Below are 27,623 nucleotides of genomic sequence, written 5' to 3'. Positions count from 1 at the left end.
TGACTTGCATCAGTTTGTCAAGCTCAGGAAGCATTAGCTGTCAGCTAGCTGGTGACATATTTGATATGACAAATGTATTTTTATTATACAGTGAAATATATTGTCTCCTTTTTTAAGCCAAGACTAATATTTTGTTTCCAAAGGAAAACTCAAGCATTTTCCACATTATTCTCTCTGGACAGTCATGGGCTTTGTTCCAAAATCAACACTTATACGTTCCCTTTTTTTCCTTATCAAACTTAAAATAGACCAGATAGTTTCATGATTCTTATTTTACTTGTTTGGTTAACTTTTAAGAGATGTTGCTTAATGTTGTATTTTCATGTTGGTACTGTAAGTGGTAGCACAACTAATATTCCAGAAAAATCCTCTTCAGGCTTTTGTTGAATCTCAGTAGAGCTAATGTTTTCCAGAGGTATACTATATTCTAAATTAATTAAATCTGTCTGCTTGCTTTTCATATAAAATGCAGATCCATACATTCTTCCTCGAGTGAACATTGATTAGACAGACTTTGTTTTTAAGTTTGTATATAACTTTAGCAATTCCATAGAATCTTTTCAGGAAGATAAAAGTAGAACTGTAGTATTTCATATTGATTATAATGTAATGTTACTCACCCTTAATTTTAACATGCATTTAGATGTATAAATGTACTTGTATAGTAATGATGTAATTAACTTAAATAACTGATGGTATTCACTTAAATAAAAAAAAGAATATTATCTGTAAAACTTACAAATTTAATGTAAATTTTTCACAAGGTTAGTGTGAGTTAGTAACCTAATTTATTGTTTTATGTGTTTAAGAACACGGTGTTTAAAACTTTATTTACTCCCTTAGCTCATTCTTCATACATTTTGCATAAGATTACTTATGTTTACCATCTCATTCACTTTTTGAAATATTTTTCCTACAGTTATGCAGAAGGCATGGAGGGAAAGAAATCCTCCAGCTCGAATCAAAGCAGCCTATCAAGCTTTAGAATTAAACAATGAGTAAGTTTTAAATATATGAAAAATAAGTTTGCTTTAAATCAACCCAGGCTAACTGTTGTTTCTACATTTTCTTTTGTCGTTTCCTAAGTCACTTGGAGCCATTAGTATCATTTTTTTCTTTTAGAATTGTAGAGATAAAATTTGCAGTGTTCATTGAATTTCGCTTTTGCAACTGTAAGTTTATATGTTAAGTAGAAATTAGGTATTCTTTTTTATTTTATTTTATTTTATACCAGGAATTGAACTCAGCACCTTGACCTTGCCAGACAGGCACCCTAAGCTATATCCCCAACCTTAGGGATTCCTTTTAAGCTGGAGAATACTTATGGAGAAATGATAATACTTAATTGTTAAAAGGATACTGAAATACTTATCCTACTGTTTTAATTTTGCTTGTCATTTAAAGCATTCATTGAGTCCTATAAACCTTAGTGGTTACTGAAGTTGGAATAAGAGGATTCAAAATAAGTAAACCAGAGCCAGGGTTATAGCTCAGCAGCACAACACCTGCCTAGCAAGTGCAAGATCCTGAGTTTAATTCCTGGTACAAAAAAAAAAAAAAAAAAAAGGAAACTATAGCTTTGTCAACTTATTTGCTATTTCATATTCTAAGAATTTATTTTTAGCTCTTTGTATCAGCTTTATATTTTGAGAAAATAAATGTAAAATTATGAATCAATAGTATTTCAATGGGACAGATTAATAAATATTAATCTAATGTATACTAAATAAATGCAAAGAGTAAAAGTATAATCCCAATTGGGATCATTCAAGGAGTGCTTCCCAGATATTGTGAATTTAGTTTGCCCTGAAACCCTTAATAGATACATTATCTTCATTAAGAAGACCTTCCAAAAGTGGAACAAAAATGGGAGGAACAGCAAATTCCAAAACAAGTGAATAAACCGACAAGAGCTGTCATAATCACATAGTCAAAAGTTTACAATAACCTGGTTAGCTCTTAATTAGAGAAAAATTACTGAGTTTCTGTAAGTATTTTTAACTTACTCTAGCTCCATCCTTCACTGCCTAGTTCAGTGGAAGCCTTGACAATTGTGCACATTCTAAATGTAAGTTTCTAGTGCTGGAGGGAGTAAAATGGACCTTATTCTCAAGGAACTGTGGTTATTTTGACCCGTGAGGTGGCTACCTGAAAGGCCAGCTCAAGGAGCTTGCCTTTATTTCAACTAACTTGAACTTGTCCCCAGCACTGAATTTACTCTACTTGGGGAACATTTATTGAAAACATTTATAGGCAAATATATTAGCCACTGCTGCTGCCTATAACAAGAGATCATAGCTATGGAAAAAAAATAGACAAACCAGAAAGCTTATGTGACATTTAGAGGGAAGACTTTGAAAAGCTCCCATATGTTCTTGGGACTCTCAGAGGCTCTATACTTGGCTAAAGTTGAGCCTATGCTTAGAAAAGACTTGAAAACACCTGAGGCTCTCATGTCTAGCTGACCTTCAGATAGTGTATAAGCAAGAAATGAAGGCTACAGCAGAGTTGTAAACTGCCTGACTAAATGTTGATGTACCCAGCACACACACACACAGACCCCATGGCAAGTACTGCTTTTGTGTGTGTTTTGTTTGTTTTGGCTCTAGGTATTTAAGGGAATTTCTATGAAAACATTGAGTGACTACTAACCCGAGAACACAGATCTCATTGTCACACATGACAAAGAACATAGATTTTAATAAAATTGCCTTTAAAAAAGTCACTAAACAAACAACTACAATAGACAGCAACAAAAAGGAAATGGAGGAAATCTGATCTCTAGTGTTGCCAAAATATATTGTGGTTCATGTACCAGAAAGAAAGCAAATGATTAAAAACTGATGAAGCCTAGTTTAGATTCCATAGACTGTACATAAACTATTTTCAGTATGTTCAAAGAGGTAATGAAAAGAATGAAGGTAATGGCTCACCATTGGAGACATCAATAAAAAAAAAAAAAGTTTAATTTTTGAAATTGAAAAGTATAACTGAAATGAAAAAATTTACTGTAACAGTTCAGTAGCAGATTTGAGAAAGAATCAGTAAACTTGAATAAGATCAATTGAGATTATCTAGTCTAAGAAGGAAGAAAAAATAAAGAAATGAAGAAAAAGAAACTGTCCAAGAGACCAGTCACAGACTGTCAAACATAACTACGTATGCATAATGGGAGTTCTAGAAAAGAGAGGAAAAAAGAGCAGAAATAATATTTTAGGAAATAATGGCCCAAACCAGAATCCTAGCATACCAAATCCAAAAGCATCTTGAAAGAATTACATGCCCTGATCTAGTGGGGTTTATTCTTGGAATGCAAGAATGGGGGAAATCCACTTTTCGGGCCTCCTTCTGTCACTCTTAGACTGAAGCTTTTTTTTCTCTCAATAAATTCTTCCTACTCTTAACCCCTGTTTTTCCTAGAATTCATTCTTCAATTTGAAAAAAAAACACTAACTCAGTGTTTTAGACACGTAGTGAGTACAATGAAACCTTGGATCTTGTATATACTGCCAACATAAGAAGACCGAAAGGTAGATAGAGGAAAAGAGACTGGTGACTGGACTGTAGGACACAAATCACAAAGCTGAGCTCCAATTTCCCTTTGCCTAGTATGTCCCAGACTGGGTGCCAGAGACACCAACAGCCATGAACAAAAGAAAGCCCAACAAAAGCCTGTTCTCAGTAGCCAGAGGATCAGGAAAGGGGCAGACTTGCAAGACAGAAAACTTCTAGATGAACATGATACTGCTTCAGCCAACATCACAGAGAAGCCTCTGAATGAGTTTAGCCAGGTTAGCGAGAATCCTTTTACCTAGACACCTAGCTAAGTTCTTCAGTAATTTTCCATGTACTGTGGGCTGTAAGTCCCCCCTGCCCTGCTATAACTGGGTTGAGTTCAATCTCTCTCCATTATTGTAAGAGTCTTGAAAGAGTACCTGTTAAAAAAAAGAGAATGATTTTACATGAAACATTGATTAGTGTAGTAACACCACATTAACAGAATAAAGGAAGGAAACTACATGATCATTTCAATGCAGAAAAAGCATTTGACAAAATTAACACCTTTTCATGATAAAAATACATAAAAAAGGGGCTGGGGATTTAGCTCAGTGGCTTAAACGCCTGCCTGGGAAGCGCAAGGTCATGAGTTGGATCTCCAGCACCAAAAAAAAAAAAAAAAAAAAAAAAAAATCAATTAATGGCCAGGTGTGGCTCATGCCTGCAGTCCCAGTACTCATGAGGCAGGAGGCTTGCTGTGAGTTTGAAGCCAGCTTAGGCTACATAGTGAATTCAAGGTCAGCCCGAATGCAGAGGGAGATCCTGTCTCAAGAACAACAACAACAACAAAAAAGTTAAGGAATCTTCTTCAACCTGATAAAGAACATCTGTGAAATATTTACAGCTCACTACTATATATACTTAATGGTAAAAGGCTAAAAACTTTCCAAGATCAGAAAGCCAGGGAAGTTAGGCAAGAAAAAGAAAAAATGGTGTCAGAATTGGAAAATAGGTAAAGCTATCTTTGTTCACAAATAAGATGATCTTATATGTACAAAATCTTTTAAAAACCCATGTAGGAAAAAAATCCTGTAAGAATCAATAAAAGAATTAAAAATGGGATGGAGATGTACCTCAGTGGGGAGAGCATTTGCTTAGCATATTTGAAGTCCTGAGTTTTATCTTCAGCATTGGAAAAGAAAAAAATGGTTTCAACTATTGCAAGAAACAAGCTCGATATATAAAAATTAGCTATATTTCAGTACACTAGCAATGAACAATTTGCAATTCTACTTAAAATAATATCAGAACTATTAAGATACTTAGGAATACATTTAACTAAAGAGGTGCAAGGCTTTTACAGTGAAAAATATAAAACATTGTTCAAATAGTTAAAGAAGACCTAAATAAATGGAAAGACATCCCCTGTTCATGTCAGTACTCACCAAGCAGATCTACAGATTCATTGCAAGAGGTTGAGGCAAAAGTCTTGCATGTTCAAAGCCACCCTGGGTAATTTAGTGAGATTCTGTCTCAAAACATAAAAGGGCTTGGAATACAACTCAGTGATAGAGCCCTTACCATGTATGTGTCCAGTCTCCTGCCACTAAAACAAAACCAAGAGAGAGAGAGAAGAACCTATATTACATCTTCATGACCTTGAATTTTGCAGTGGCTAATTAGATAGGATATCAAAAGCAGAAGGAATAAAATAAAAAAGATAAATTAGACTTTATCAAACTTAAAATAATTTGTGTATCAAAGGACACTATCAAGACAAAATAGATTTGTGACTGCCATGGACTGAGGAAATGGGAGATGGGGATTGACTGTTGCAAGGATGATGGAGATGTTTTGGAGTTCTGGGGCAGTGATAGCTGCACAATGTGGAATATACATTGGAAGTCTCACAATTGTGCACTTCAAAATGCTGTAAACTTGGCACATGTCTTGGTACTCAGGAGGCTGAGGCAGGAGGGTTGCTGCAAGTTCGAGGCCAACCTGACCTACAAAGTGAGTTCAAGGCTGTTTGAACTGCATGGTGAAACTCTGTCTGATAAGGAATCCCCCCCAAAAAAGTTCTAAATTGCAAATTTTAGTATGGAAACTTAACGTAAATTTAAGAAAATGACATTCTGCAAAGTAACATTCATTTGAAATTCATAATTTCTTATATTAAAATCTCCAAATGCAAGAATAAATGCAAGAAAATCTTCAGGGAAGAAAATCTTTGTACTATGCAGCTGTAATATAATTTAAAATTGTATTTAGGGGCTGAGATACAGCTCAGTAGTATTGTGTTTGCCCAGTATGTATAAGCACGTCCCTGGTTTCAATTCCTAACTCTTTTAAAATGATAAATAATAAATTTTTTTATATTTAGACTCTTATTACATCACTTTTTATCCATCTAGATAGTTTAAAAAGTATTCTGTTATGGTTATTTAGAAAGTATTTTGTTACAGTTATTTAAACATTTGACATGGTTTTTGGAAATGGAAGTCAGGATGCCCAATGTTTGAAGAAGTATATGTATGTTTCATAAAAATCTAGCATAATATACTGGAGAAATCCTTGCTGACTAGTGAGATTATCAAATAGTTTAGATATGTTGCTTGAAGGCTCTCTAAATGGCCTATCCATAACTGAAAGACTCTTATTGATCCTAATCAATGATAGCTGTCTTGCCAGCACTTTTGTATCCTGCCTGGCCTTGTACTTTTACCACTCTTTTCTCTTGCTTAGATCAGCACTGCTCAACTGAAATTAATGTGAACCGTACATGTAACTTTAAATTTTCTAGTATGTAGACATATTTAAAATGTAAAAAAAAACTTTTATTTAGCTATGTTTAAGATATTAAAATGTTGGGGCTGGGGATTTAACTCAGCGGCATAAGCGCCTGCCTTGCAAGCAGACAGTCATGAGTTCGATCCCTGGTACCGATTAAAAAAAAAAAGATATTAAAATGTTGTTTTAACATATATTTATAAAACTATTGGGGCTGGGGATTTAGCTCAGTGGCATAGTGCCTGGCAAGCACTACGTTGTAAGTTTGATCCTCAGTACAAAAAAAACCAAACAAACAACAACAACAAAAAACTATTGCTAGTCAGTGTCCCGCATACCTGATTAAATCAAGAGGAACTGTTTATTCTGACTTCCATTTCCAAGGTTTCTCTCCATAGTTACTTAGCTCTGTTGCTTCTAGGTCTGTGCTGACACAGAAACATCATGGCAAAAGGGTAAGACAGTGGAAAGCCACTCATTTGAAGACAGCTAGGAAGAACAGAAAGAGAGAGAGAGAGACAGACAGACAGAAGACATAGGAAAAGAGCCAAAAAGCATACACCCTTCAAACACATGCACTTGGTGACCTATTAACTCTTCCAACTAAGCCCTATCCACTAATAGCCCACTCATCTATGAATGAACTCATCAGTGGGTTAACTCACTGATGAGGGTAGCATCCTCTTGATCCAGTCATCTTCTAGATTCGTATCTGAAGATGAGTAGATGAGTCTTTGAGAGACATTAATGTAAACTATTAATGAAATAGTTTACATTCTTCTTAGTCCTCAAAATTCCATGTTCCTTTTACACTTACATCACATCTCAATTCAGACTAGCAACATAAGGGCTCAGTGGCATAAGTACCTGCTTGGCAAGTGCAAGGTCATGAGTTCAATTCCCAGTACAAAAAAAGAAAAAGGAAAATGAAAAAAGAAAAACCAGAATAGCAACGTGCAGCTACTGACTAGAATGCTGGATAATGCAGGCATTGGTCATCAGAACTGACATGGTTCCCAGAAGAGATTCAGTTGTATCTCTGGGAATAGAAGAGAAAATTGCTGTTTGTATTTTTTAATTTTTTGCATAAAAACAAGAATTAGTTTGTCTTATTAATCATCTGTTAAAAGATATCAAGGAAGAATCTCTGGTTTAGTAGAGTAAATCAAACTTGTGCAGGTGTAAGGAAGGGGAGTAGGAGGACTGAAGGAAGGACTGGAATTCAGACCAACGGAAATTATGCCACATACTATGTGGATTATTCCAAGGGAAATAGGCCACATGCAAAGGGAGTACTCAGGATTGAAGGAAAAGTCTGGCCTTGGGATATGTTTCTGAGTCAGCTATGAAAGGTACTGTTTTTCTCAGTCCTCACTGTTTCCCATAGATGCCCACATGAGGTGGATAGTATGTAGTGACTAAGAGGAGGTATGATCACTGAAGTGTACTGCTTTCCAGACAATGCTTTATATGTACTCTTTTCCACAAAAAGAAAACACAAGACGAAGGATGATGGAAATGGAATTTTTTAAAGGTAGAAAGTAAAGAGTAGAAGAGAAATAGTGGAAAATTATGGAACTAGACATAATGAATATATCATGTCCAGAATAATTTAAATATTGAAAGGATTTTTTCTTTTTGTTTTTTTGTTCAAGACATGAAAAGTGTTGGTGAGTGTAAGGGAAATGTGATATAGAGCAAAGGATATACCCTAGAGAAAATTTTTGCTTTACTATTTTACTTAAAAATTGCCTTGCTTGCTTTCTCCGTAGCTGTGCCACTGCGTATGTTCTACTGGCTGAAGAAGAAGCAACAACTATTGTAGATGCTGAGAGGTTATTTAAACAGGCGCTCAAGGCAGGAGAAACAATTTATAAGCGGTCACAGCAGTGCCAGCACCAAAGTCCTCAGCATGAAGCTCAACTGAGTAAGCAAATTTGAACTGATTTTTACTATCTTTTATTTCCTATAATTGGCTCTTTTATGTCTAAAACACAAAATAATAATTAAAAACAATATGGCAGGGTTAGCTTATTTTCATAAGATTTAACTAAACATGTGTTATTTCTAATCTATGAACACCTACAAGCCAGGAAGACAGAAATATAATAAGCCAGAGAATGCTTATGGAAAAGAATACATCTGCTCTGGTTATTGAAAGGAAATAACTCTCTGAGACTTAATAGTAATTTCTTTTATCCAAGAATTGGGCTGGTCATTAGAGAAACGCAAGTTAAAAAAAATCTTAGGATTCAGGAGAACCTTCTAGTGATGATAATTAGTATTGAGATCTATTGATAAGTCTTACCTTTATCTTCAGCTTCACTCAGGACATCTCCTACCTCCTGCCCAGGCACATCTTTTTTTGCTCCTCAGCTTTTTTCATACCATATGATTCTAGGCACAAAATTTAGCCTTATTTCTGGCTTTGGTTCCTTTTTTGCTTGATTTTCTCCATAACGTATTTAGGATCATGTGGGCCATACAACTAAAGTTGTCTTTCCATTCTTAGGAATGTTCTCCTGGTTATAAGTGAGACACTTTTTTTATAATTTGTTTTTTTGAGACAGGGTGTCAGTATGCGGTTCAGACTGGCCTTCAGCTCACTATGTAGCCAAAACTGACCTCAAATTCTTGATGATCCTCCTGCCTCAACCTCCTAAGTGCTGGCATTACAGGTGTGTGCCACCATTCCTGGAATAAGTAAGACATTTTAACCAAAGAAACTAGAGTCAGCAATGCTGCTGCTACTGGGTTGTTTTTTGATTTTTGTTTTTTTGTGACCAGAGAGTTTTAGTTTCATGATTTTGAAAAATGCTGGACGATAAAATGAAATTTGTTTATATAGTGCGCTGTCTGTTACCAGGTAAGTTGTGAATGTTTAATGAAATTAAAACTTGGACAATATTTTCTCTGTAAAGCATTGGTGCATACAGTATATTTCATTAATGTATGTTGTTATACACAACTGTGGAAATTTTTAATTTTGCAGCCTGGAGTTCCATTTTCAGTTTCTCATTTTTACCAATGGTAATGAAACTACATCTGTAAAAAAGTCATGTCATTTGTTCTTGTGCAAAATCAAATATTATTATTTTTTTGGCCCTTTATAGAGACAGTTTAAAAATTTGTTAGTTACTAGCTGTTAAGAAAAGTAAATAGCTATGAAAATTTTGTTTTGGAAATTTTGAATTTTTCAGTTAAAACAAAAGAATATTATTTTATAGATTGTTTATGCAGGAAATGAGTAAGATAATGTTATATCTTTTACTAATGCATATATTTCTCTTATGTGAATATTAAAATGAATGTGTCAACTATAAATTACTTTTTATATACTATCTTTGATTTCTATTAGATACAAAAGTAATTCAACATAAATATTTTTAGCTTTTAATACAAAAAGCTTCAAACATACACAAAAGTAAAGATTCGTCATCCAAATTATTTTTTTGGTTCTTTGTTTTGCTTTTTGGACCAAGCATTGAACTTAGAATCTTGCACTTACCAGGCAGAGGCTTATGCCACTGAGTGGTATCCCTGGCCCTCATCATCCAAATTTAACAGTCACAATCATTAATTTTTCCACTGTGACACAATTTAATTTTAATTGAATTTTCCAGGATAAGCACATAAAGTCAATTCATAATATGTTACTAAAATAGTAGACCATAACACAGAAGTAATAGTTGTGTTGTCTTTTGTTTTTATAAATAGGGAGAGATACCAATGTACTAGTATATATTAAAAGAAGATTGGCAATGTGTGCAAGAAAATTAGGAAGAATAAGAGAAGCAGTGAAAATTATGAGAGATGTAAGTAAACTTGATAAAAGTATTATATTTTTTCCTCCAAAAATCTTAAAATGTAGTTTAAATTGGCAGTTTTGTTAAATTTGCAATTTTAATTGGTAATTTTTATGGTAAAATATTTAAAATACATACCTTTCTTAAGGTTTGAATCTCAAGTTTTATAAAGGAGCAAAAGTATTTCTAGCTTAATGAATCTGTGTCAGCTCTTTTGTGTTCCTCCATTATGATTTTAATCTTTTTTTCTCTTAATATACAGTTGATGAAAGAATTTCCTCCTCTTACCATGTTGAATATCCATGAAAATCTGTTAGAATCACTGTTAGAATTACAGGCCTATGCGGATGTTCAGGCAGTCCTAGCAAAATATGATGGTGAGTTTTATTTGTCTTAGTTGACAACATTGTTACAGTAGTCTTGTTTCAATTATTTAATTATAAATATGATTATACTCCAGTATTTCTCTAATTTTCTCTTTCTCTTTTTATGAGTCAGTATTTAGTATGCATGAGCAAAAGTTGCTATTAAGTGTCTTTATCAGGACGTTAGGCAGCAAAAGCCTACAAGGAAGATTTATTCATTAAGATTTATTTCTATATTAAGTAATTAATATTTGTGAGGCACTTGAACACAATAGTGAACAAAAAGACATGGATTTAGCCCTTGTAGGATTTATACTTTAGTGTAACCTGTAGACAAATGAACAGCAATTACATTGAAAATAGTTTTTTAGGTGAGCTAATTAGAAAAACAGATGCTGTACACACAGTCAAGTGTGGTGTTTGTTTTGGAGAATCAAGGAAGACTAGTAGAAGTTGCTTATTTTAAGAGCATGTCAATAACATCTTTACAGTGCTTTTTTAGTTACAAACCTTAAATTATAATCTTATTTGATTCTTGTAATAATTTTGTGAGGTGATAGGAAAAGTATTTTTACTTTTTCCAGTTACAGCACTAAATTAGGAAACAGGAGTTTAAGAAGGTTGAATATTGAGTAATAGCTCCCAGCTAGTAAATGGCAAACCTGAATTTAATTGAGGTATTCTGCATCTTTGTTCACTAATCTTTCATTAACAACAATTAAATTTAATGGGTTGTTTTTATAATTATGCTGTAATAGTGCAAATTTACTGCAAATAAAATTGGGGAAATTTTAAAGACACATAAATTTTCTCATTAAAGTAAAACATCAGCTTTTAACCTCAAACTGAAAACTTCATAACAACCATAATGTTGCTAGTCATATCTTTCATTATAACAGAATACGTATAAGTCATTTAGTCATACTTGTCCTGTTGTAAGTTCCTACCCATTAACTTGGGAATCCTTATGTGTTGGAAAGTTTGAAATATGTTATACTTGGAAAGGGAAGTTTATTTCTTTTAAACATCTGGAATTCTTAGGCAGTGCTTCAGTATAATGTAAGCTCACAGAGAAATCTGTGAGAAATTCCTTCCATATGTAACTTACTGGGTGCATAACCATGATATTCATACCGAACAAGCTTAGGGACTAAATATAAAAAATCAGAATAGGATATGCTTCATTAAAAAAAAATAAAACTAACTAAAAATTACTAATGGCTAAGTTGATATGCTTCTGTGTTCAGTTTTCATGAGTCCTAGTTTTTACCTTCCAGTATCCTAAAGTGTAGGTGAAAGCATATTTATTTTCTTAATTCTCCATTTGCTAGTGTAACTTTGGAACTGAAAACTCCAAGAGTTCATCAGTATTTTTTTTCTTATAACAATATTTTAGGCTTTTTAAAAAAATATTTTATTGCTTCTTTATAGTACCAGATTAATTTTTCATTTTATTAAAGATGATCATTTAAGAAAATAGAGAAGATAGAAAATCTAAGCCAGGTATAGTAATGCATACCTGTAATATTTGCATTTGGGAGACCAAGTCAGGAGGATGGCTGCGAGTTCAAGGCCAACCTAGGCTATGTAATGAGTTCAAGGCTAACCTGAACCACATATTGAGGTTTTGTATCCAAAAACAAAAAGTACAGAAATGGAAGAATGAAAATCACCCTTCTTTTTAAATTTTTAAATGTAAAAATCCTTAGATTTTTAATTTTTTTCTCAGTTTTTCCTCTATGCGTAGGTGGAGTTTTTACATAGCTCAAATTATGCTATGGCTTTTCTCCAGAATAGTCTTACTGTAAATAGTTTATTACAAACATTTTTTAAGAGCTTGTCATCATTTTACAGAGGGCTTTTATAGGTACGCAATTGAATTTCTGCCAGAAAGTATGATTCTGTTTTGAGAGAAAAAACAAAAAGCTGAGATAGAAGAAGTTGCTACTAGCTCAAGGATACATAGCTAGTAGAATCAAGACTGAAACTCAGATCTTTGAACAATGTGTCCAGGTGCTTTGCTAATATATCTGTTGAATTTCCACTATGAATTATTGTTGTGAAAAATTATCTTTAAGACATTTTTGCAAATAATTAAAAATTATTATTACAGATATAAGCCTTCCAAAGTCAGCAGCAATCTGTTACACAGCAGCACTGTTGAAAACAAGGACTGTTTCAGATAAGTAAGTAGTTATCCAAACTATGATAATTTGGAAAGATTGTTAGATTGAATATTGTTTTTCCTCTACTAACTTTGGACAATGCTCTTTTTCCTCTTTTCTTTTTGAATAAGTGTTGATCTTCGTTGGCTTTGAGGCTTCTCATTGTGTGTAATGGAAAGAAGATTTTAGAACTTGGTCTGGGGTTTAAATTGAAACTGTGTGCTATCTGTGGCCAAGTTAATTATTTTGCATTTCTCTCTTAGTTTAGGGTGGTTGCACAAGGATTATGTGTTAAGTGCTTAAAACAGTGTCCAGAAAGAAAGTACACATATAATAGTTGGTATGATGATAAGGTGTGTAGAAGGAAAATAGGATTCATTTTGTCTGTTCTTAAATTATGCAGTAATCTGCTTGAAATACTCTGCTTTTCTTGTAGTTTTGGCTCCCCTTCATGCATTGTATTTATTCTGTAGATAAGACATTCAGAAACTGAGTGGGTGCTTTAACAATATCCTGTCTCAAAAATAAACAAGCAAAACCAACCAAATACTCAGATGCAAACAAGTAGTGGCTATTTTCTTTCATTTTAGATTACTATGGCTTGATAAGGATAAAATGCCCAGTCTGTTTCTTCTGGCATAAAAACTCAATAAGAAATACTGTACTGCTTTTTATGAGATTTTCTGTATGTTCTTGTATAGTATTTCTTACTGTCTTACCTCCCCACAAAGGCTTTCTTTACCTAAATTTGAAGATTTTTATTCTTTGTGTTACATTATTTTCTATGTTGAGCCAGAAGGTTTTACTTTTTAGTAGTTACCTGGTTTTGTCTTTAGTCATTCTAAGAAACCTCTTTGATTCAGGACCTACATTATGATCTAAATTCATAATTTTTCTTTTATTGGTATATTCATTTCTTCATTTCATGGTTTTCTTACAGATTCTCTCCAGAAACAGCCTCAAGAAGAGGGCTAAGCACAGCAGAAATTAGTGCTGTGGAAGCAATCCATAGAGCCGTGGAATTTAACCCTCATGTTCCAAAAGTGAGAAATTTTATGATGAAAATATTGCTTTTATTTTATAGTTTATCAAATTGGTAACAATGTATAAGCGATAGTTCAGGGTGCAATAATTGTGGCAGAATTGTTTTAGTCTGCTGTATTTTGTTGCTTACTGTTCACCTTAAAAGAGATGTTAAAAAGCATTTAGAAAAGTGCATAAGAGCAAAAGTTTACTATAGACTTAGTAATTGTTTTTAAAAGAAAATTTGAACTGTGTTTATTTGTCACTTACCTTGTTTTGTTTTGTGGTGCTGGGTGAGAATTGAACCCAGGACCCTGTGCGTGCTAGGCATTGCTGTACTACTGAGCTATACACTGTCCCACTTAACTACTTTTTTTTTGGTCTTTTTCCTTTTTATCGGTACCAGGGATCAAACTCACGACTGCCTGCTTGCAAGGCAGTTGCTTATGCCGCTGAGCTAAATCCCCAGCCCCAACTACTTTCTTATTATAGTTAGTGAAGAAACATTAAATGACTTGGTTTTAATAAAAATTGTGTATATTTCATATCACTAAACAGAATTTCCTGCTAGCGTGAAAGCTTTTTCTATACAGATTCCCAGGTTTTGAGCTAAGGCTGAATAGAAAAAATTGAAGATAAATAGATTAACGCAATTAATGACAGGAAACATATAGAAGTTCCCAGGAAAACTGAAATTAACCGTTTCATTTTGCTTATCTGTTGTACACCTTGTAATCATACAAGTTATCAGTTACTCTTTGTATGCTATTACTCAAATACCTAAGCACTCAAAACTCAAGATTAAAATTTAGGTTTTAAAAATAATCCCTCCATGCTAGGAGTATATGATATTCAAGAATAGATGACTGGAATTGTAGCTCAGTGGTAGAATATTTGACTATCATGTGCAAGGCCAGCATTTGATCTCTGCTACTGAAAAAAAAACACAGGTGCCCTTACTTCAAAATATACCTTAATTCTAGAAGAGTATGTGTTAATAGACCTTGGAAGCTAGTAGACAATAAAGAGATTATTTTCTGAAAGATAATTTCCAAGTGATGGAACACTAGCTTAGCATGTTTGAAGGATTTGATCCACAGTGCTGCAGAGACAAACAAGAAACCAACAATACCCCCACAAAGCTAGTATTTATATCAATAGGTATATATATCAATATATTATTCTCTTAAGTGAAACTGATTTTATAAATTTACATTTCTATTATGAATTATAATACACATGCAGTAAAGTATACTAAACAGAAACTTGAATTTTAATGATTAATTGTAAAGCAAATGCTTGATGGTGTCATCTCCATACCCTAGGAGGCAGAAGCAGGAGGATCTCAAAGTTTGAGCCTGGTCTGGGCAACAGCAATTTGGGGTGAACTTGTCTCCAAAAATAAAGAAAGACTGGGGATTCAACTCATTGCAAAGTCTCTAAATTCAATCCCTAGTATTCAAAGGGAAGGAGGGAGAAGCAGTGGAAACTGCCTCTAAGGTTAGAAAACAGAACATTGTCAGGTCTCAGAAACCCACCTGAGTACCCTTTTCCAACTACAACTGCCTCCTTCTTACCTAAAGGTAACCACTATTCTGACATTATGTTCACACTTCATTTTCTTTATAATTTTGGTCTCTACCTTTCCTTTATTGCTACTGTTAAGAACATGTTAAATGTTGCTATGCATCTGTCTGTCTCTTTTCATTCTTGGCATAACTTGTATAGGGCAGAGCGCTTGCTCTGTTCAGTACCCCATGACCAGAAAAAGAAAATTCTTTGTATAAAATTAGAACTATTTCTGTTTTAAATGATTAGTAAAATTTTATGGTAAAGCAATCTGATCCTAGAGATTTCTTTGTAGCAATGCTTGAGTTAATGAATTTTTTAAAAATTTTATTTAAATAAAGACAAAACAAAAAGGGTAGAAATAATACATACTTTCAAAGGAAAAAATAAACAGTAATAAATCACTAGTTGATGTTTACATATTGTCCTCTGACAAATAATTGTTCAAGATACAAAAGTGGAACATATAAATGGGAATTCAAACAGGGAGATTGCAAATAGTTCTGTTCAACTATCTAAGAAAAACTTAGTTATATAGTTATCAATCCTATACAGTTAAACATACATGCATTTATCCATATCTTCATTTATGTTGAGATTAAACAAACCAAAGGAGACTAAAATCACTCTGAATAAGGTATAATAATATTGCTGGATGTCACATCATGACACTCCAGAATCAGCATTGGGTACTATAGTGCCTTTTTTTCCTTCAGAGTATTTGTTCATTTTATCATGTGTCATAAGATCAGTTCTCATAAACTGTTTATAGGTTTTATGCAAGTGTGAGTCTTAACATATATTTCTATCCTTTCTATATTAGAGGGAGAAACAGAACAAAGCAGGATAGAACAAAACATATTTCTATAGACTCATAAAACTAAAAAGGCATATAAAACTGCTGTACAAGGAGATCTACCATGGTTACTGTGTTGTCTCTTGTTATCATCAATAGAATTGGCTATGTCATGAGATAAAGTATAATTGAATATATCAGTACATAACAGTATTAATAGAAATACAACTTTGTAGATAATGTAGAACTACAAAAACAGGTAGTAATCAAACCAGAATGGGTATCATAGTAGATTATTGTCATTTTCAGTGGAGTTGTCTATACTCTCTGACTTGATACTATCAACCTAACAGTTTTGAATAAAATCTGTTAATAACAAGCAGTAATCAAACAAATCAGATTTAACTAAGATCAGTCATGATATAACAGTATAAGTTATACAAGGATCCATATTAAGAATAGGAAATTAAAGATGATTACTGTGCTATCCTGATATTTTTGGAATAGCTGTCTGTGCCCTCAGATCTACTGCTTATATACAAACTGGGACTGAGTAAGTTCTATCTAAGCAGAGTGGTGCGAGTAATATGGTTTTTAATTCCTGATACACCATTAGCAATATCTTCTGCTGTCTTTTTTAAGACTATTCTCCCCTTTCACTCCCCAAAGGTGTACTGAGTATTTTTGGGTCTCCCCAACACCCTCGGTTTTATATTGGGGGGACAACCTGCTATTTATCTAAGTGTTTCTGAACTTTCTCACTCCTGGGCTTGATCTCTAGTTGTACTTCTTTACCTGTTAAAGCCTGTCTTTCCAACCTATCCATAAATCCTGGTCCAGTTGCCCCTATTACTCTCTGGTTCCATATCACATAGAGTTCTATTTTCTCATATTTGATTTTCTGTCCATATACCCTTCTTCAGGTTAATTATATTTCCTATAAAGAGCATCTCAGTGGACAATCCACTCTGCCTGCGATTCTCTTTTTTTCCTTAATTTAGTATATCTAGGCCATCTATATTAGAAATTATATCCAGCCTTCTCTGCCTGCCTCATTTCTGTTGTGCTCTTTTTCCGTCATTAGTTGTTTGTCTGTCTTCTTCATTTTGCTTTTTGCTTCATTCATTGGGGCCTCTCTGTCACTGTTCCTGAAATCCTGGTGCTTTTCTCTCTATTTAGAATGTCCTGTGGTATTCTCTGTACTGTTGGATGGGTGGTTGTGAATTCCCCCAGTTCTTCTTTATCTTGGAAGCATCTTGTTTCTCCATTAATTTCTAGGGACAATTTTTCAGGTTACATCAATCTGGACTAGAGGTTATTTTCTTTCAGGGCTTGGATTACTTCGCTCCATGCACTTCTTGATTTGATGGTTTGTGCCGAGAAGTCTGCTGTAATTCTGATGGGCTTTCTCTTGTAAGTAATCTGTTTCTTGTCTCTGACAGCTTTTAATATTCTGTTCTTATATTGGATTTCTGGGATTTTGATTATTGTATGCCTGGGTGTAGTTCTATTTTGGTTGTAGGTGGCTGGAATTCTATATGCCGCATACATCTCAATATCTTTTCCCTTTCTTATGTTTGGGAAGTTTTCCTTAATTATTTCTGTGAATAGCCTTTGTAGTTCCTTTGTTTGTACCCTGCTTCTTCATTCACATTCTAATTTATTCTTTTAATTTTTTTTTAAATTTTATTTAAGGAGAAAAACAGAAAAAAACAGAAAAAGGGTACAAGTTATACAGAATTTCAGAAAAAATAAACAGTAGGAAATCACTAGTTAATAGATTACATATTGTCATCTTAGAAATAGTTGTTTGGGGCTGGGGATTTAGCTCAGCGGCATAAGCACCTGCCTTGCAAGCAGGTGGTCATGAGTTTGATTCCCGGTACCGATAAAAAATGAAAAAGACAAAAAAAAATCTAAAAGAAATAGTTGTTCAAGTTACAAAATTAAAGCAAAATTAAAATTCTGTATAACTTGTACCCTTTTTCTATTTTTTTTCTTTTTCTCTTTAAATAAAAAATTCTCTTAGTTCCTCTTTATTCTGGAAGCACCTTGTTTTTCCATCAATTTCTAGGGACAGTTGTGCAGGATATATCAATCTTGGCTGGAGGTTATTATCTTTCAAAGCTTGAATTATTTCCCCCCACGCTCTTCGTGGTTTGATGGTTTGTGCTGAGAAGTCTGCTGTAATTCTGATGGGTGTTCCCTTGTAAGTGATCTGTTTCTTGTCTCTGACGGCTTTTTAGGATTCTGTTCTTATATTGGATTTCTGGAATTTTGATTATTATATGCCTGGGTGTAGCTCTGTTTGAGTTTAGGTGGCTGGGGTCCTGTATGCCTGATACATCTGAGTATCTTTACCTTTTGCTAAATTAGGGAAATTCTCCTGGATTATTTCTGTGAATAGCTTTTGTAGTCCATTTGTTTGTGTCCCTACTTCTTCTTTTATGTTCTTAATTCTTAAGATAGATCCTCTTATCATCTTCTAGCCTTTGTATTATTGCTGTTTGTTTTCTTGTTATTTTGAAGAAGTTTTTCATTTCATGCTCCCACCTTGCAAATCTGTTCTCCAGTTCAGATAATCTATCGTTAGTTTCTTTCAAGCTGTTATGCCAGCTTTTGATAGAGCTTTTAGTTTCTTGGTAATCTCTTTGAACCCGCTTCACGTTTTCTATGTTTCCTCTATTTTCTCCATCAAACAATTCTCCCCTTTTTTTTCTGTTCTTCCATTCCACCATCTGTTTTTTCTTGGGCGGTGTTTAGCATTTCTCTAACTATTCTACTTATTTCTTGCTTTATTTCATTAAATACTTCACTTTTGAACTCGTCTATGAGGCTCCCGAGATATCGCTTTATGTCTATTGGTGCCATGCCTGGTATTGCATGTTTTCTGTCCTCATTCTCCTTTGCATTTACCTTTCCTGGATCAGTGTTCTCAGGATTGGGGACTGAGGACCCTTTCTTGTTGCTCCCTCTTCCCATACTTTTTGTTCCTTCCATACAAGTGTATATAGGAGGCCCAGTTTTTTTTCTTTGTCAGTTACAGTTTGTTTGAATCTGCCGGCTAAGTATTCCCGCCCACTGCAATGTACTAGGGAGACACAGACCTGGGCAGCCTCTGCTGGGCCTACCCCTCCAGGTCAACCTACTGAAGGCTTCACTGCTAGGGTACACTGCCTGATGCTGGGACCTTGTTTGGGCCAGCCTAGTGGGTCTTAGTCTATGGCATCACCCAGGCCAAGCACTCCCCACCAATCCCGCTTGAGAGGGGAATATGCAACTAAAGTCACTACAACATCCTGTTCCGGCTAGTCTGCCCGGTCCCAGAATGTCCTCTGTTGGAGCCTCCTAGTCTATGGAAGGGTTCCCATTCCTCTCACTCACCGCAGGTCGATGCAGGGCTCCTAGACAGTCCTGCTCTCAACTCCGTTTGCCGATTCCCGCTCTCAGAGCTTTAGCACGTCTCTCTCCCTGCTGTGCCCATTCAGACGCAGCACCAGTGGCAGGAAATTCAAATCACAGCTTCCAGAGGCATGGGTTCCAGCTTCCATGCTGAGATTTTATCTGTTCCTGTTATAGCACCGGAATTGCATTTCCAGTTGGTTTCTCTCAGCTTAGTTCATTCCTGGGTCGGCAGGGTATATCTCCCCTTGCTTAGGACTCCTCACACCGCACCATTCCTGGATTCTAAGTTGGCAGTCTTAGAAAGCCTCCGTAGTTGTTATTATCTGTCTGCCACGTTCTCTTGGAACCTTCTTTATTCTTATGTTATAGATCCTCTTGTCTTCTAGCCTTTGTATTGCTACTGCTTGTTTCCTTGTTATTTTTAAGAAATTTTTCCTTTCATGATCCCACATTACAAACCTGTCCTCCAGTTCGAATAATCTATCCTTAGTTGCTTTTAAGCAGTTTTGCCAGCTTTTAATGGAGTTTTTTAAATTTCCTGGTAATCTCTTTGAACCTGCTTCATGTATTCTGTTTTCTTCATCAAACAATTCTCCCCTTTTTTAATGTTCCTCCGTTCTTCCATCTGCTTTTTCTTGAGAGGTGCTTAAGATTTCTTTTATTATTCTATTTATATCTTTCTTTACTTGGTTAAATACTTCACTTTTGAACTCATCTATGAGGTCCCAAATATATCGCTTTATGTCCCCTGGTGTTGTTTCTGATATTGCATGGTTGCTGTCTTCAATCTCCTTTGCATTTACCTTTCCTGGATCAATGTGCTCAGGGTTGGCAGCTAGGGACCCTTTTTTGTTGCTTCCTCTTCTTATAATTTTTGTTCCTTCCATACAGGTGTATATAGGAAGCCCCTGTTCCTTTCTTTGTGGATTACAGTTTGTCTAAAGCACGCTGACTAGGTGCTGCCACCCACTGCAGTGTACTATGGAGATACAGACCGGGGCAGTGTGTGCTGGGCCCTCCCCTCCAGGTCAGTCAACCTGCTGATGGCTTCACTGCATTAGGGTGCGCTGCCAGGCATAGGGACTTGGTTTGGGCTAGCCTGTTGTGTCTCAGTCCAGGGCATGACCCAGGCCATGCACTCCCCACCAATCCCACTTGAGATAGAAGCAGCTGACTGAAGTTACTGCAGCTCCTTATTCTCACCAGTCTGCCCGCTCCCAGGACATTGTCTGTTGGAGCCCCTTTTTCTGTGGAAGGGTTTTATTCCCGTCACTCACTGCAGGTCGATGCAGGTTCCCCACCAGCTCAGCTCTCCATTTGGTTTGCCTACTCCTGTCCCCAGTGTGAGTCTGAGTCATGAATTTTATTCAGTTTCAGTAAGTTATTCATATAATTGTTAAAAATCATCTCATAACTATTAAAATTTGTGTTCTTATGTTGGTTTTTGTAAATTGTATATTTCTAAGAATTATTTCCTCAAGATTTTAAAATCTATTGGCATAAAGTCAGAAAATATTTTTATTCTGTTTGCAGAATCAGTTATAATTTTTTTTGAAGACAGGGTTACTGTACATAATTGGCCTTTAAGTCACTATGTAACCCATGCTGACCTCAAATTTGTGGTGATCTTCCTGTCTTAGCCTCCTAAGTGCTGGGGTTAGAAAAGTATGGCACCACACCCAGCTTCAAATTTATAACATTTTTTTCTTTTGATCAGATTTCCCAAGTTCTATTTTATTAATCTTTGCAAAAAGCCAAGTTCTGGCTTTGTTAATTCTTAAGTTATTTCTTTTCTAGTTCATTATTTCTGCTTTTTATTGCCTTCAAGTTTATTTCATCATTTTTTATTTTCTGTATCTCCTCACATAGTAATTAACTTAATTCTCAGCCTGCTTTCACTCTGAGATATTCAGTTAAATCTAAAATGTTCTCTTAGAATGACTTTAATTGTATATAATAGCTATATATATATATATATATATATACACATATATATGTATGTGTGTATCAAACTCACGACCTCCAATAGCAATATTTTATACATTATTAGCTCAAAATATTTGCTAATGACCTACACTTTATTTCTTCTTCTTCTTCTTCCTCTTCCCCCTCCCCCTTTTTGTTTGTTTTTGTTAGACCTTTTTTGGGGGGGAGTCCAGGTACCTGGGATTGAACTCAGGACTTTGCACTTGCCAGGCAGGCACTTTGCCTGCTGAGCTATATCCCTGGCCTCTTGTTTGTTAGACTTTTTGAGACAGCGTCTTGCTATTGTAGTTCAGGATGGTCTTGAACTTGTGATCCTTCTGCCTCTGCTTCCTAAGTGCTCTAGGGTTATAGACATTTTACCCCATGCCTAACATTTTGTTTTGTTTTGTTTTTGAAACAAAGCCTTGTTATTCGGTATAGTTCAGGCTGACCTTGAAGCCTATTGGCTTTGAACTTGGGGCAATTCTTCTGTCTCAAACTTCTAAGTGCTGAGATTACAGGCATATGCCCTTGTGCCCTAACTCAGGATCATTTTAACTACCTTAAGTTCAAGAGATGCATATTTTGTCTGGACCACCAGATGACTTGAAACTGAAAAGCTGTAGTTTATTTCTGGTTCACTTTTATCCCTAGAATGCAGCCTTTCAGGACCCAATGCAAACTTTGGGGTTTTACCAGAGCTGTCACTTTTGATAACCTTGGTCTCTTTTCTTTCTGAAACTTCCAAAAATACTGAACACCCTTTTAGCATCTCATACAGAATTAATAGATCCTACACAGTAAAAGATACAAACAAGCATGAGAGAATTTTTTGAGATGATAGTTGCACAGCTGTATAATTTTACTAAAAATCAACCTGGATACTTACAATGATGATCTTTATCATATATAAACTATATTTTAATAAGACTTTTTATATGCATGTACTTTAACATTTTAAAATCATTTTTATTTAGAGGTAGAAATTTAAATTTCCCCCTTAACTACACAAAACAGTTGACAATTTAGCTCCATCAAAATATCCGACTAAATAGTGATATAAATATAGATGATTATTTGTGGGTAGACACAGCTGAGTGTTAATTAAATAAGATAATCATTAAAGTTTTTTGGAGAAATTTTAAGCTCCAACAATTTGAATAATACCTCACTTAATACTGCTAGAATTGAGAAAGCTCTAGAATTTGTGGCTGTTTTAGCTAGGGTTTTTCTCTTTCTCTCCCTCTCTCCCTCTTTCCCTCTCCCTCTCTCCCTCCTTCTCCCCCTCCCTTTTCTTTCCCTCTCCCTGTCTTTCTCTCCCTCCCTCTTTCTCTCTTTCTCTCTCTCTCTCTCTGTCCTTCTTCCTTACTCTCAGCAGGAGGCAGGAGGCAAGAAAACATAAGAGATTTAGGGAATTTCTTCCTCAAACATCAGCTGTGTGTTGTAATAACTTATAATCTAATGAACAGTGTCACTTCTCTCTTTATATATACTATGTAAATCTTTTATTCTTAGGTATTTATTATGCAAATTTTTCAAATTGTTGTACGAATTTTAGCAGTAAAATGACAAGGGATGAAGATGTTTAATCAGGAAAATTTTTAGCAACGCTCCACATGACTACAGTAGAAATGGTTGTAGGTCTAGACCTGTGTAATTTGTTAAAGCTGGAAATGATTAAAAGTAGAATAGAGAAAGATCATATAAATCTCTTCAGACTATGAATTTGTTTTAGGTATTGCGTTACTATTGATTGCTTATGTAAATTTTTTTATTCTATTGAATGAATTTCAGCACATAGTGTATAGTACTGCAGTAAAAAATTAGAACAGCATGTTTTCATGGTTTTTGATTTGTTCATTGCGTAGGCATGGCTTCAGTTCAAGAATTTTTTTTTCAAGTCACTAAACAAGAAAAAGATTCTGCGTCTTTCAGCTACTACAGGAAGTCAGTTTTTCAGTTTTTAGTAGAAAATATTTCATGTATTGTAAATATTCCACAGCATCCTGTTTTGTTCATTGTAGTGTTTCATATTCTTTATTATCCAACCATGAATATTTTCTTTTTGAAATAACTTATAAAATCTTTTAAATTATGTAATTCAGTCATTTTTAATATATTCACAAGGTTGAAAATCATTATCACTATCCAGCTCTAGAACATTTTACCCCAGAAAGAAACCTTGTACCTATTATTAGTCACTTCTTATTCCTTCTGTCCCATCTCCGCAACCACTGATCTACTTTGTGTATGTATGGGTTTAACCTATTTTGGATTTTTACTCTAAATAGGCTCATACAATATGTGACATTTTGTGTCTGTCTTCTTTCCCTTGGTGTAATATGTCATTGCTTTATTCCTTTTTGTCTGAATACTATTTCCATTGTATGGTATGCCACAATATTGGTAGGCATTTGGGTTGTTTCCACGTTTGTAGTATGCATGCCCCGCCCCCCGCAACCAGTGCATGCCTCTAGCGTGCTCATATTCCCCCCCCCCACTTATGTAAAACCCCATGTGTGCTCAGTCATGCTCATGTCATGTGCCTACCTCACATGTGCCTCCTGCCCCCTGCCGGCCTCATGTACCCGCCTTCATAGGTGCTTCTCATGCCACCTGCATTCTTTTGCTTTGTTTTGGTTTTGAGACATAGTCTCATTCTAGTTCAGGCTAACTTTGAACTTGTTTATGTAGCCCAGGCTGGCCTCAGACTTGTAGCAGTCCTCCTACCTCAGCCTCCCATGTGTGCCATCATACCCAGCCATGTGCATGCTTATGTGTGCCCTCCCAGCCCATGTGTGCTTCTCAAGTGCTCACCCCACCCATGTGTGAGCTTAGTGTGTGCCTGTATGACTTCTTATAGGCTTTTCCTCATCCCTATGTATGCCTCTTGTGTGTTTCTGTATTTCCCTGGGTCATGTACACATCCATGTATGTGCCTAGTGTGTACTTGTGTGGGTCTCCATATGTGTGGTTCACCCCACTGTGTGTACCTCATATGTGCTCATGTGTTCCCTTCATATGAGCCCCCATGTGCATGCCCCATAGGTGCTTCTGTGCCCCTCACTCATCTCTGTGTACACAAACATGGGTACTTCCTGTATGCTCACATGTCCTCTGCCCCTACCCTTGTGTGTACCTTATACATGCATACATGTTTCCCTTACATCTGCCCCACCTTATGTTGGATCTACCTTTTGACATGTATGAATACTGCTGCTATGAACATTCATGTACAGATGTTTTGTTTTTCATACTGGGGAATGGGCCCATGGGTGTTCTACCATTGAGCTACATCACTAGCTCTTTTGAAATTTTTATTTATTTATTTATTTATTTATTTATTATTTGGGAGTGGTTTGAGCCAGGGTCTTGATATGTAGTTCAGGTTGGCCTTGAGCTTATGATGGCTAGCTTCAGACTTGTGACAATCTTTCTACCTCAGCCTCCTGAGTGCTAGGATTGCAGGCATGTGCCACCATGCCTGACTTAGTTTTCTATTTTTAGGCAGAGTCTAGCTAAATATAGCTTAGGCTGGTCTTGAACTCTCAACTGTACTTTCTCAGGATCCCAAGTAGCTGATATTATATTATAGGTGTGCACCATTGCACTCGCCCTATGTAGAAGAAGGTCTTTGTGTGAGCATGTTTTCATTTCACTTGGGTACTTACTTATAGAGTTGATAGATTACATAGCAATTCTGTTTTAATTTTTGAGAGATTGCCAGACAGATTTCTAAAAGTTACTATACTCTCCCCGCTACCAACAGTGTGTGACATTGCTAGTTTCTCTACATTCATGTCAATACTTATTTGGTTTTTTTATAGTTATCCTAGTAGGTATGAGGTAATATCTCATAGTTTTGATTTGCATTTTTCTAATCACCAGTAGTGTTAAGCATTTTTATGTGCTTGTTTGCTATTTTCATATCTTTTTTGGAAAAATGTCCATTGAAGTCCTTTGCACATTTTAAATTAATTTTGGGGCCTTTTTTCCCCCAGTGCTAGAGATTAAAGAACACAGGATCTTTAGCATGCTAGAAAGCGCTCTTTCACTGAGCTTATGTATCTGCAGCCCTACAATTATTCTTGTACTTTACATATTCCTTGGAATAGTATTGTCCTAGTTAGGATCTAGCAATAACTTACTGCAGTATTTCACTGGAGATTTTTTTTTTATATTATGCGAAATTCTTCCAAATTTTGTTACTTTTATATTTAAATTTGAAATAATTACTTTAACACAATCACAGAGTAGAATGTATAGAAATAATCACACGTATATATTGTTAACTGATTTTTTTTTTTTCTTTTTGAGACAAGATCTCATTATGCATTCAAGCTGGCCTTGAGTTCACTTTGTAGCCCAGGCTGATCTTGAACTTTCAATGATCCTCCTGCTTTAGCGTCCCGAGAGCTGGTACTGGGATTACAGGTGTGCACTACCCTTGCCTGGCTTCATGTCAACTGATTTTTACCAGCACTAGTGCAATTCAGTGGGGGAAAAGGAACCTCTTCAAAAGGTGTTAGAATATATACATGTCTAAATGTGGTGGATAATAAAATATTTTATAGCACACTCGATTAATTTGAGATGGATCATCAGGCCAAGTGTAAAAGTAACTATACACCAACTAGAAGAAAACATTTAAGAATATATTTGAAACCCCACAATGGACAAAATTTCCTTAGGACACAAGAGAAAAAAACGTATGAACTAGACTTTGTGAGCAATTTAAAATTCTGCTCTTCTTAGTGATAAAAAAAAAAAATGGAAAGACAATCTATGACGGGGAAAAAATATTTGTAGTATGTTTGCAAGTCAAAACCATAGTACCTCATACCTACTAGGATAACTATAACCAAAAAACCAAAATAGTGCAGTAAGTTATTGCTAGACCCTAACTAGGACAATACTATTGCAAGGAATATATATCTGTACTATATAAATTTAAAAAGACAATGTAAGAAATGAGCAAAAGCCTTGAGCAGATCCTTTAAAAAGGAAGGCATTAAAATGTTCAATAAACACATAAAAAATTTAATGTCATTAGTTAACAGAGGAACATATATTAAGTTACAGAAAGGTATTGCTTTGCACTTACCAGAATATTAATATTTAAAAGACTGTAAAACATGTTACTAAAAATGTGAAAGAGTTTTCATATGTTACTAAGACTACAAAATGGTACAACTGCTTTGGAAAACTGGCAATTTCTTATAACATTAACCATTTGCTTAAACTTATGATACAGCAATCCTACTCCAAGCTTTATACCCAAGAGATATGAATGTGTAAGTTCATAAAAAGATACAAATGTTCATAGTAACTTTATTCATTTTTTAATAGTGACAAAATTTACTTGAAAGAGTAAAAGGGGAGCAACTGGAGAAACTAGCTCTGCAGAGTGAGTTTGGACTGAAAAGAAGAGAAAAAATATACCCTGTAGGACACAGGGCAGGCTATCATTAGGAAAGCCATGATAACCAATAGCTTTATTCATAATAGCCCAAAGTGGAAATAACCCAAGGTGACCATCAGGGGGTAAATGGATAAACATAATGCAGTATGATCTGTGAGAGACTATTCAGCAATTGAAAAAAAAAAAGAAAAAGAACTAGAGATGCAAATATAACATGGGTGAAACTCAATAATGTAATGTACAAATGAGTACATACTGAAAGATTCCATTAATATGAAGTTCAAGAAAAGGCAAAATATTGCCTTTGGTGGTAGAAATTAAAACAACTTTTGCCTCAGAAGAAAGGATGGGTAGTGAGTTGGCAAGGAGATCTTTCTGGAGTGATGGAAATACTTTGTCTCGACCTAAGCTTTACTTACCTACATTTGTCTATTCATTGCACTACATATTTAAATCTGTGCATTTTAAATGGCACTATAATAAAGAAAAACAATTTGACATGGAAAGCACTGTAAAAACTGCTGTAATGGGGCTGGGAATTTAGCTCAGCGGCATAAGCGCCTGCCTTGCAAGCAGGCAATCCTGAGTTCGATCCCTGGTACCAATAAAAATGAAAAAGACAAAAAAAAACACAAACAAACAAAACTGCTATATTATGCCTTCTGATTAAATGAGATAATATATAAAATGCTTAGCATACTATATGATAGCTAGGAGCAATATTGATTGCCATGGTGGTCATTACTTTATTTTGTTACCATTTTCTCATCCTGTTTGAGCTGTTTCAATATGTACTCTTGCCTTGTGAATATTATTAAT

General features: G+C 35.1%; 1 protein-coding gene across 7 annotated transcripts in view; it reads left to right on the top strand.

The window, feature by feature from the left end:
- Positions 1-27,623, top strand: part of St7l (suppression of tumorigenicity 7 like) — a 152,131-nt gene that overhangs the window by 30,939 nt on the left and 93,569 nt on the right. For 6 of the 7 annotated variants that reach the window (XM_013142769.3, XM_063255671.1, XM_063255670.1 and 3 more), the window contains exons 6-11: positions 920-998; positions 8,061-8,215; positions 10,006-10,103; positions 10,357-10,471; positions 12,573-12,645; positions 13,565-13,667. In XM_013142769.3, the coding sequence (XP_012998223.1) occupies positions 920-998; positions 8,061-8,215; positions 10,006-10,103; positions 10,357-10,471; positions 12,573-12,645; positions 13,565-13,667 (623 nt within the window). Of the gene's footprint in view, positions 1-919; positions 999-8,060; positions 8,216-10,005; positions 10,104-10,356; positions 10,472-12,572; positions 12,646-13,564; positions 13,668-20,308; positions 20,445-27,623 lie in introns of all 7 variants that reach the window. The other variant, XR_010049582.1, reaches the window with a different exon arrangement.

This window comes from Cavia porcellus, unplaced genomic scaffold (genome assembly GCF_034190915.1).
Source record: "Cavia porcellus strain 051 isolate PalLab524CR breed Dunkin Hartley unplaced genomic scaffold, mCavPor4.1 scaffold_1, whole genome shotgun sequence".
Lineage (NCBI taxonomy): Eukaryota > Metazoa > Chordata > Mammalia > Rodentia > Caviidae > Cavia > Cavia porcellus.
The sequence above is the reverse complement of the archived record's forward strand: the minus strand, read 5'-3'. Positions and strand labels throughout refer to the sequence as shown.